Below are 12,258 nucleotides of genomic sequence, written 5' to 3'. Positions count from 1 at the left end.
AAAACCCACTTTTGCCATGTTGATCTTCTTTATGCTGTTTGCTTCATTATATTATTAATTTCTGCTCTTGTTTTTATTATTTCCTTTTTCTGTATTCTTTGGGTTTACTTTAATGTTATTATGTCATTATTCAAGATGATAGATCATTTAAATTTTCCCTTACCCTCCCTAATGTGTTCTTTTAAGTCTATAAGTCTCCCTGTGATAATGATTTATGTACATACTGCGAGTTTTTATTCCTAATATTTTTGTTACCAAAGTACATTTACATCCATTATGATTTTATTTTTTATCTTTCTTAAAGGATGGATTTTGTTACTTTTAAAGGCCTGTGATGATAAACAATACTTTGCATGATTTCAATTTTTTGAATATGTTTATCATTCCACTATATAGTTGATTTTTATAAAAGATCCAGGTATACTTACTGTGTTGTATTCTGAGGTGATTGACTTCACTATCATGCGACAGTTAAATCTGTTAATCATATTGTTAAAAATTTCTTTGTTTTTAATTCTTTTGAGAAATATATATTAAAATCTCCCTCAATGTTTATAGATTTGCATATTTTTCCCTGTAATTCTGCCAACTTTTGCTTTGCAAAATATTTGGGATATTATTACATGTAGGAATCTATGCTGTTTATCAAAGCCCCAATCTTTGACAGGTCCTGAACTCCTACTTTTTTCTCTTAGGTCCATGTGTCTGTCAAAAGCACTATTCAGTACTAACAAGTACCTGGTTTTAACTCTCTGATGTTTTCAAGCAAATGTTTTGTTGGTATTTTGTCCAGCTTTTCCTACCAACATCAGAGGGAGGATTTGTCCAAATACCTAGTGCTCTATTGCTAAAGGCAGAAGCTTTAACTCAGAGATTTAAAAAATGACTTTCGCCACAAAAATGAGTTTATATGAAGGCTCAGTACATGAAAGATAGAAATACAGAGATGCTGAGACTAAAAATTGTTTGGTGATCCCAAAGTCTTTGAAATAAGGCTAGCTATATGACAGAATGATCTCTGTTCGTTTCCAAGGCAAACCATTCAATATCACGGTAATCCAAGTCTATGCCCCGACCAGTAACGCTGAAGAAGCTGAACTTGAACGGTTCTATGAAGACCTAAAAGACCTTTTAGAACTAACACCCAAAAAAGATGTCCTTTTCATTATAGGGGACTGGAATGCAAAAGGAGGAAGTCAGGAAACACCTAGCGTAACAGGGAAATTTGGCCTTGGAGTACAGAATGAAGCAGGGCAAAGGCTAATAGAGTTTGGCCAAGAGAACGCACTGGTCATAAAAACACCCTCTTCCAACAACACAGGAGAAGACTCTACACGTGGACTTCACCAGATGGTCAACACCGAAATCAGATTGATTATATTCTTTGCAGCCAAAGATGGAGAAGCTCTATACAGTCAGCAAAAACAAGACCAGGAGCAGACTGTGGCTCAGATCATGAACTCTTTATTGCTAAATTCAGACTTAAAGAAAGTAGGGAAAACCACAAGACTATTCAGGTATGACCTAAATCAAATCCCTTATGATTATACAGTGGAAGTGACAAATAGATTTAAGGGACGAGATCTGATAGACAGAGTGCCTGATGAACTATGGACAGAGGTTTGTGAAATTGTACAGGAGACAGGGATCAAGACCATCCCCATGGAAAAGAAATGCAAAAAAGCAAAACGGCTGTCTGAGGAGGCCTTACAAATAGCTGGGAAAAGAAGAGAAGCGAAAAGCAAAGGAGAAAAGGAAAGATATTCCCATCTGAATGTAGAGTTCCAAAGAATAGCAAGGAGAGATAAGAAAGCCTTCCTCAGCAAACAATGCAAAGAAATAGAGGAAAACAACAGATTTGGAAAGACTAGAGATCTCCTCAAGAAAATTAGAGCTACCAAGAGAACATTTCATGCAAAGATGAGCTCAATAAAGGACAAAAATGGTATGGATCTAACAGAAATAGAAGATATTAGGAAGAGGTGGCAAGAATACACAGAAGAACTGTACAAAAAAGATCTTCACAACCCAGATAATCACGATGGTGTGATCACTCATCTAGAGCCAGACATCCTGGAATGTGAAGTCAAGTGGGCCTTAGAAATCATCACTACGAACAAAGCTAGTGGAGGTGATGGAATTCCAGTTGAGTTTTTTCAAATCCTCAAAGATGATGCTGTGAAAGTGCTACACTCGGTATGCCAGCAAATATGGAAAACTCAGCAGTGGCCACAGGACTGGAAAAGGTCCGTTTTCATTCCAATCCCAAAGAAAGGCAATGCCAAAGAATGCTCAAACTACTGCACAATTGCACTCATCTCACAGGCTAGTAAAGCAATGCTCAAAATTCTCCAAGCCAGGCTTCAGCAATATGTGAACTGTGAACTTCCTGATGTTCAAGCTGGTTTTAGAAAAGGCAGAGGAACCAGAGATCAAATTGACAACATCCGCTGGATCATCAAAAAAGAGAGTTCCAGAAAAACATCTATTTCTGCTTTATTGACTATGCCAAAGCCTTTGACTGTGTGGATCACAATAAACTGTGGAAAATTCTGAAAGAGATGGGAATACCAGACCATTTGACCTGTCTCTTGAGAAACCTGTATGCAGGTCAGGAAGCAACAGTTAGAACTGGACATGGAACAGACTGGTTCCAGATAGGAAAAGGAGTACATCAAGGCTGTATATTGTCACCCTGCTTATTTAACTTATATTCAGAGCACATCATAAGAAACGCTGGGCTGGATGAAGCACAAGCTGGAATCAAGATTGCTGGGAGAAATATCAATAACCTCAGATATGCAGATGACACCACCCTTATGGCAGAAAGTGAAGAAGAACTAAAGAGCCTCTTGATGAAAGTGAAAGAGGAGAGTGAAAAAGATGGCTTAAAGCTCAACGTTCAGAAAACTAAGATCATGGAAGGTAGTTTATGACCAACCTAGATAGCATATTTAAAAGCAGAGACATTACTCTGTCAACAAAAGTCCGTCTAGTCAAGGCTATGGTTTTTCCAGTGGTCATGTATGGATGTGAGAGTTGGATGGTGAAGAAAGCTGAGCACCGAAGAATTGATGCTTTTGAACTGTGGTGTTGGAGAAGACTCTTGAGTGTCCCTTGGACTGCAAGGAGATCCAACCAGTCCATCCTAAAGGAGATCAGTCCTGGGTGTTCATTGGAAGGACTGATGGTGAAGCTGAAACTCCAATACTTTGGCCACCTCATGCGAAGAGTTGACTCATTGGAAAAGACCCTAATGCTGGGAAGGATTGAGGGCAGGAGGAGAAGGGGACGACAGAGGATGAGATGGTTGGATGGCATCACCGACTCGATGGACATGGGTTTGGGTAAACTCTGGGAGTTGGTGATGGACAGGGAGGCCTGGCGTGCTGCAATTCATGGGGTCTCAAAGAGTTTGACATGACTGAGTGACTGAACTGAACTGAACTGATAGTGAAATACTGAGCTAGTCCTAAAGACTCTGGTATCCTAGATATATGGGTATAGATATAGATATGTATACAGATATAGAGACAGAGGTAGATTTAATGATCCATGTGTGAATATCAGTTAGATTTGCTTAGTTATGAGTCTACCTCCGAGAAACAGCTTCTAGGTTGATATGGCTATTTTTTTTCTTTTTTTGGTCACGCCACACAGCATGCAGGATTTTAGTTTCCTGACCAGGGATGGAACCCATGCCCCTTGCACTGGAAGTGAGGGGTCTTAACCACTGGACCATCAGGGAAGTTCTTGGTATGTCTATTAAATTGCTATTTTTCTGAGACTGGAAGGTTGAAGGCCACTCTCGTCCATGTAAAAGGTGTCACATATACTTTTAAGCCACATATACCTTTAATATATTCTTAAGAAATATTAATATCCTGTAGATGTGTGGTCAAGACAAAGATGGTCCATTAATCTGACTGATGTGAGCTTTATGTTCTAATTTTACAGATAAATTAGTCAAATATATATTTCTTCATGAAATATTTAGGTATACCCTATCCATTATTTATATTAGGCACACTTATACTTTCTTATAAATATAATTTTATATTTAACTAGGTATACTTTCTCCAGTACTCTTGCCTGGAAAATCCCATGGACGGAGGAGCCTGGTAGGCTGCAGTCCATGGGCTCGCTGAGAGTCGGACATGACTGAGCAAATTCACTTTCACTTTTCCCTTTCATGCACTGGAGAAGGAAATGGCAACCCACTCCAGTATTCTTGCCTGGAGAATCCCAGGGATGGCGGAGCCTGGTGGGCTGCCATCTATGGGGTTGCACAGAGTCGGACATGACTGAAGCGACTTAGCAGCAGCAGCAGGTATACTTTATAAATAAAATTTGTCAATCTATTGTTGTTATTGTCGTTCAGTTGCCCAATTGTGCCCGACTCTTTGCGACCTCATGGACTGCAGCACATCAGGCCTCTCTGTCCCTCACCATCTCCCAAAATTTGTCCAAGTTCATGTCCATTGCATCGGTGATGCCATCCAGCCATCTCATTCTCTGACATCCTCTTCTTCTGCCCTCAATCTTCCCCAGCATCACGGACTTTTCCAGTGAGTCAGCTGTTTGCATCAGATGACCAAAACACTGGAGTTTCAACGTCAGCATCAGTCCTTCCAACGAGTATTCAGGGTTGATTTCTCTTAAGATGACTGGTTTGATCTTCTTGCTGTCTAAGGGACTCTCAGCAATCTTCTCCAGCATCATAGATTGAAGGCATCAATCCTTCAGTGCTCTGCCTTCTTTACAGTCCAGCTTTCACAACCGTACATGACCACTGGAAAGACCATAGCCTTGACTGTACTGACATTTGTTGGCAGAGTAATGTCTGTGCTTTTCAACACACTTTCTAGGTTTGTTGTAACATCCCTGCCAAGAAACAAACGTCTTCTGATTTCATGGCTGCAGTCACCATCCACAATGATTTTAGAGCCCAAGAAGAGGAAATTGATCACTGCTTCTACCTTTTCCCCCTCTATTTGCCATGAAATAACAGGACTGGATGCCAGGATCTTAGTTTTTTTAATATTGGTGTAGTCTATGAAACAGGTAGATTTTTTGGCAATTTCCTAGCTTTCTCTATGAACTAGCAAATGTTGGCAATTTGATCTCTGGTTCCTCTGCCTTTTCTAAACCCAGCTTGGACGTCTGGAAGTTCTTGGTTCATGTAATGCTGAAGACTAGCATGCAAGATTTGAAGCATGACCTCACTAGCATGGGAGATGAGTACAATTGTCTGATGGTTAGTGCATTCTTTAGTGTACCTTCTTGGGAACTGGGGTGAGGATTGTCCTTTTCCAGTCCTGTGGCCACTGCTGGGTCTCCCAGATTTGCTGATATATTGAATGCAACACCTTGATGGCATCATCCTTTAGAATTTTGAAGACTTTACTGGAATTCTGTCAATCTATTAATAAATATCAAATTAATTGACTCCTACATATAAAGTAAAATGATATAGGTTCCTAATCTACAAGGGAAAGAATATGTAGCCACTTTTCCCATTTTTTTAAATTAACGTGACATTAGTTGGACTTTAATAGCTTGATATTAGGTGTGCTCAGTCACTCAGTCATGTCCAACTCTTGGCGACCCTATGGACTGGGGCCCACCAGGCTCTTTTATCCATGGAATTCTCCAGGCAAGAATACTGGAGCAGGTTTCCATGCCCTCCTCCAGGGGATCTTCCCGACCCAGGGATTGAACCTATGTCTCTTGCGTCTCCTGTATTGGCAGGCAGATTCCTTATCACTAGTGCCACCTGGAAGGACATGTTCATTTCTCTCTCTTTGTGTTTCCAAGTAAAACTTTGACCAGTATAAATTTTCTGGCCTCTGACCAGAAGTAAATTATTTGATTTGCAGGTTTAAAAGAAGGAATCACACAGGCTTGGTTCAGCTCCTTTCTCTTTTTGGATCAGCCTATCTGTAGAAAGAATGCATTTTTACTTGCTCTTCTCCCAACACTAATAGAATAAGACTTCGTGGATAGTGCTAGTGGAAGGTCTGGGTTGATAGAGTTCTGTCTTTGACTGGATGGATACATTTAATTCTAGAATTCAACATTAGAAAACACGTGACTCTCGTCTATATCGTGTCTCTCAATAGCTTTTTTCAGTAATGAAGCTACATTTTGATGATCATCTGTATGACTCCTACATTTCTCTCTCAAATGGTTCTGAACTTGGCAAGGAATGAAGAATGTGTTTACTGACCACTCTCCCCTAAGAAGCTTATAATCACTATACTGGGATCATGCTAAACATTTATCAGGGTCCATAACTCAAGATCGCAAGGGGAGAAATATTTCTTGCAACCACAAGAAGAGGAGGAAAATTTTAAAAACTGAAGCAACTGTAAGGTATAATTTCTCCCTCCAGAATAGCCAGCAAAACTCATCTTATTTTGCTTACCCATAAAAGTTACATGATCCTTCAACAGAAAATAGGTTATGAAATCTGGATTTTTAAGAGTGATATTAAAGGATTTGAAATCATCCTTCTTAGAGTGGAATTAAAGGTTTTCCCGATCATGATCCCAGAGTAGCATTCTTAAAGAAGAGGCCCTTCATTTATATGTTGTAATGTCTTAAAGATGGCCATAATTTTTTTAAATCATATGAGAATATTAATAAAAGTAATATGAGCTTTATTCAATAATTTGCTTCTGTCAAACCATTAAAACTACAAAATACAGCTTTTGTATTTACATATTTTAAATATTAATGTCTAACTTTAGCTCCACCATTTTTAAAATCAATCAGCTTCTGTTTGCAGGGGGAGAGTTAAAGATACTGCATTATACCAGGCTCCTCTGTCCATGGGATTTCCCAGGCAAGAACAATGGAGTGGGTTTCCATGTCCTTCTCCAGGGATCTTTCCGACCCAGGGATTGAGCTGACGGTCCCTTCCCAGGTGGCACTAGTGGTAAAGAACCTGCCTGCCAATGCAGCAGACAAAAGAGACTTAAGTTCGATCAGTGGGTTGGGAAGATCCTCTGGAGGAGGGCACAGCAATCCACTCCAGTATTCTTGCGTGGAGAATCCCATGGACAGAGGAGCCTGGTGGGCTACAGTCCAAAAGATGGCAAAGAGTCAGACACTACTGAAATGACTTAGTATGCTCCTGCATTGGTACGTGGTACGGTTGCCACTGAGTCACCAGGGAAGCTATTCAATTGTTAGTAGATCTTGTTATCTTTTAACTATCACTTAGTCTTTCCAAATCATGGTTTATACTCCTCTCTTGATAATACTACAAAAACTTACACATACTAAAAGTCACGTGAAAGTGAAAGTGTTAGTCTCTCAGTCATGTCCAACTCTTTGAGACCTCATGCACTGTAGCCCACCAGGCTCCTCTCTCCATGGAATTCTCCAGGCAAGAATGCTGGAGTGAGTTGCCATGCCCTTCTTCAGGGAATCTTCCCTAACCAAGGATCAAACCTGGGTCTCCTGCACTGCAGGCAGATTCTTTACCATCTGAGCCAAGACATTTGTCTTTAATTCTAATGGGAACTATGATTGTCTTGAGAAGTGCTAAAATGTACTTCTTGTTTACTCTGTGTATCTTTGCAGTTTAAAAACAATATTTTCATATTTTTAGAAAACTACCTATTTTAACTGCACAATATTTATAAAAGTCCAATTTTTAAATGGATCTTAACAAAATCCACCTGCCACAGATCTATCTGGTGATAAAGGGAATAGTAGAGGCATACTGAACATTAAAAATGAAACTAAAGGCATCTTCTCAACTATATTAGGATAGAGGAAAAAGACAAAATATCCCTACTGAGGGAAAAAATTAAATTGATTACCATTTTGTATGCTCTTACTTGGCTTTTGAAAGAAAAATGTGTTAAGTTAAATAATATAATTTCCTTGTAGGTTATCTTTGTCACCTTCAGGTTTGTGATTGCTGTCCTTGTTCAATCTTTTAAAGGTAAAGATTGTTCAAGTTAAAAGAATCTTGTAGATAGTATCAAGTACAAATTTTTAGTCTTTAGCTTTTCTCTAGCCGCCTAGACAAAAAGAGACTTTCACTTTCAAAGTGCATTGCAGCATTACTTTATAGAAAACACACAGGATCTAGGAAATGTAAAACAAGTACCTGGAATTACCCCAATCAGTACCAATGCCTGAGAGTGATCCTCTTGAGTCACTTGCATATTTGTAAACCACTAGCAGGCACTGTTTACAAAGCTCGACCAGGCGCTGGCAACATTGAAGCTGCAAAGGAGTCACCACTTCCGTGCTTTTATTGAAAATACTCTCCCAAGAGGATCTGTTGGCATGGAAACAGACATGACCTCATGTGGCTGTTAAAAATGGCAACCAACAATATCACTTACCTAGCAACAAACCAAAAAATAAAAAGCAGAAATGGCCTCACACATTTGAAGTGACTACAGATGGTTAGAGTTATCAAGTAAATATGCAAAGTGAAAGGTAATCTTTATGTTAAAAAAATACAACACAGTATTCCTATCTTTAAAGACTTAACTGATGCCAGCTCTGAGTAGCTAACAAGATGATTTTCCAACAGCTCCTAAAAACTGAGTTACTTTACATTGAAGGAATTGTAAAACACTGAGCTAATTTCTCAAAACTTAGGTATTCTAGAAATATAGATTTTCTAGGAAGCTATATTTATTTTTATATTAATGATGATTCTACAGATTAAAAAGTCACCATAACTTAATTTGTGATCTCTCTGAACCAACAAAATTTAGATTAATCCCATGATTATGACCACCTCTTTCAAAACATGTTCATATGTAATTATGTCCATGATATTCCTAGAGCACATCCTCTATACTATAGAAGTAATGTAATCTCAACAAGTGCTGCCCTGCCGCAGTTCCAAAGGCAGTGTCTTCCCTCTTTCAGCACATTCAGCTTAGTGCACAGCAGACGGTAGTACACAGTGCCTTGGTAAACTTAAGTGAGCGCACGTGTGTGTGTGTGCGTGTGCGTGTGTGTATGTGTGTGTGTACACATATATATTTGTTCACAATTCCTAAGTTGAATTGTTATGACCCAAATGAGAAAACATGTTACCACCCCACCAGCATCGGGAAAGAGAGAGAGACTGATTTCCTTAGGGTAACTGAAACTCCTTTCAAGCTTCAAGGGGAAAGTTTGCTTTGAGACTTGGTAATGGTTCAAGTCTCATTTTACATAAACCAATTCACTTAATCCTCAGAGAAAGAAAAGACTAGATTTTAAGAAGAAAAAAATATTAAGAAAAATATTTTTCTGAAGAACTGCATTTCCCAATGGGAAATTCAAAGACTCCATTTTCAATCTTCTGTGGATATTTGATATCTTTGGAATTTTTTAAAAATTCTGTAGGAACTCATAAAGGTATTTTTTAGTAGAAAGTCTATTGTTTATTTTTTCAGGAGACACATGGTCCCAAAAAGACAGCATGTCATCAGTGAATGATATATTTCCTTAAAAGGAATAAGATTCAAATAAGTAGACTGAGAGGAATAAACTTTCTTCTATGTTCTGATATGTTCAGGGCTAATTATATAATACTGTTTTATTATTTAAAATGGATTAAAGGTTATTTTCATTCAAGAAACAGTAATACGTTAGCTAAATTAACTCTAAAATTTTATTACTAAACGTAAGAAAAACTAGATACGACATACATGTTTATGTATCTATATTTGTATATATATTCACATATATATCACCAATTTACTTCATGTGATCAAGAAAAATATTGGACAACGCCAATTAATAAGGGAATTTGTTTATAATATGTCTTGGCCTAGCAAGTCTTACATGCCTGGGTTAAGAGAAATTAAAAGTTGCATATGAATGTAAATACACCAAGAAAATGTTCTGACTCTTGACTGAGCACTTTTACATTCTCTTCCCTGGGGTTCTAGTTATTTTGATAAAAGTCTACCTCCATCACCACCCTCTCTTCTAAATAAGAATATATTTCTATTTTAATACTTTGGAGCCATTTGATTAGATTTACTATCAGATCACTCACATCATGGTAATTTTGTTTTCCTGACTTGAAGTGTTAAAGTAAGAAAAGAACAAACAAAATGGAAGAAAGACAAACGAGCTTCTTTTATCAATATAACACCTTAACTTGACATAATATTCTGAGTAATATGTGAGTTATAATATGGGCAACTTTGGCTTCTCATTCTGTCATTGTTTCTTAAATGCTGAAAATAAACATAACAAGGATCTCTACCTAATTTTGCTGTGAAATGTTCACTACCACTGACCAAAGGCTACATTCTACATTATTAATCCATATTTAAATGTCAGAATGCCAGAATCACTCATAAAGAAAAAAGAAAATGACCAGGACTTGCTTTGCTTGGTACTAGGCTAATGGTACCCCTCTGCAGAAAAGAAACCTATTCTTCAACCTGAGTGTTTAAGAAATATGTCCCCAACCTCCTAACCTGCCACCTGGCACAACTAAGTAATGTGAAATCCCTCTAGAACACCACAGTATCTCAATTTTCAATACTAACACAAAAAATTTGAAATAAGTGAAAGGACGGAAAATAATTTATAACACTCACGCCTTTATCAAAGAACCCAGGGTCTTATCTGCCTGCTTTCTGAATCGAAATTCCAAGGAAATGGGAGGACCAAAATCCACGAATTTAGAAAGAAAAATTAAATGGTTAAAAAGTTCTCTCTGGCACTCCTGAATCCTTGGAGAAATATGAAAAGTAACAACTTGAAGTGACATTTTAAAATAATATAACAATAAGATTCAGAATACTGAATAACCTCCTGGTAACAAAGGGGAATCATTAATGAAATTCAGAGACTTGAAAAACCACATATTATCCAGTAATCCAATAATTTTCACCACCTTTTTCATGAAAAATATTTGATAAAGCAGCTATCTAAAAAACAAAACATTCATTTCTTTTTCCTCTGGTAGGAGCCCTAATGAATGATTAAGGATCCCAAAGTTAAGTAGCAGAAAGAAAAAAGTAAAAAAAAAAAACCAATCTGGACTTCACCAACTGGATAATCAGCTCAGAAAGATTAATGAGCTGAAAAGTACTAACAATACAACATCCAACTAAAGTGATAGAGAACAGTAAGTGTCACATCATTTTATTAATAAGTAGTATATATGATATGCATACATTTTCACATAGGCATGTAATGCAGCCTAGAAGCAGACCCTTGCCTTAGAATATTCTTTACATTTTCTTCTCCCAAGATTGTTAAAAAATAAAACAAATAAAAGTAGAAAGCATTTCTATGATGAATTTCCATAAGAAAATGTCTTTCACTAACAGGTCTAAACTAGATTCTTTTCTCTGAGGTTTACATACCAGGATTTTTAATGAAGACGGGGTTTTTCCAAATAATACATTCCTTCTCCCATAGGCCCCTGCCTCCTCTTCTTTCTCCTCCTGAAAGTCTAAGCTGCAATGTTACGTCTCTTGGACACTTCTTACGAGCTCTGTGGCCCAAGTTTAAGTCCCATAGTACCCAGGCTTGCCCTATCTTAGTAAAACATGGTGGATAATTTTATTTATGAAAATTCCAAGAGCTATTCCCTTGGAGAGGACACATTCAGAACGTGGAGCATCATTCTGAATAGCACTCCCAGGAGGCTGCATGTGATTAAAAGAGTCCCTGGGCATGGCCCTCAGCAGCCTGAAAGAGCAAGAGAAAAGGATGAGCATGTTTTCTATTCAGTGCATCAGCAAAACCCCTGGGCCAATTGTCAGAAAACCAATGACAAACATCCACATTATTATTTGATGTTTTGGGTGGACAGGGAATGGTTTATTTATTTTGTTTTATTATTGGGAGTTGAGACAGGCAGTGGCAGGAATCAAGGTGGCCCAGAGTTATTTGGATTATATTTTTTTCAAGAGTTTTATACCTAATTGTGAAAGCTGCACCTTTTATTAAAATCATTCCTTTAGAACTAAGCTAAGAGTAGATTTTTTTACCTAGACCGCTAGGTTGTTAGATCAAAGGTTAAAGAAGTATACATTGACTGGACACGATTCAAAGAAAAAGTAGAACTATCCCAGATTCAAAATGCCAACCAAACACACACACAGCATTATCTGACTTCATTAAATCAAGGAACCCGAGGAATGTCACTTGTATAGGTATAAAATAAAATCTGGTGTAAAACTCATCTCTACAAACCATCAAGTTTTTAAAGAAATGGTTAGAGAGAGGAGGTCAAATTGGATGCAGAGCTACTCCTGCTCCATC

At 37.8% G+C, this 12,258-nt stretch overlaps 1 protein-coding gene across 13 annotated transcripts in view; it reads right to left on the bottom strand.

Annotated features, from left to right (window-relative positions):
• Positions 1-12,258, bottom strand: part of TTLL7 (tubulin tyrosine ligase like 7) — a 201,875-nt gene that overhangs the window by 59,822 nt on the left and 129,795 nt on the right. For 12 of the 13 annotated variants that reach the window (XM_081490151.1, XM_081490148.1, XM_081490147.1 and 9 more), the window contains exon 20: positions 8,126-8,299. In XM_081490151.1, coding sequence (XP_081346277.1) covers positions 8,126-8,299 — 174 coding nt within the window. Of the gene's footprint in view, positions 1-5,018; positions 5,423-8,125; positions 8,300-12,258 lie in introns of those variants that run through there. The other variant, XM_081490152.1, reaches the window with a different exon arrangement.

Source organism: Giraffa tippelskirchi, chromosome 5 (assembly GCF_054371585.1).
Source record: "Giraffa tippelskirchi isolate mGirTip1 chromosome 5, T2T-mGirTip1v1.2.pri, whole genome shotgun sequence".
Lineage (NCBI taxonomy): Eukaryota > Metazoa > Chordata > Mammalia > Artiodactyla > Giraffidae > Giraffa > Giraffa tippelskirchi.
Note: the sequence above shows the minus strand (reverse complement) of the source record. Positions and strands in the feature narration are given on the sequence as shown.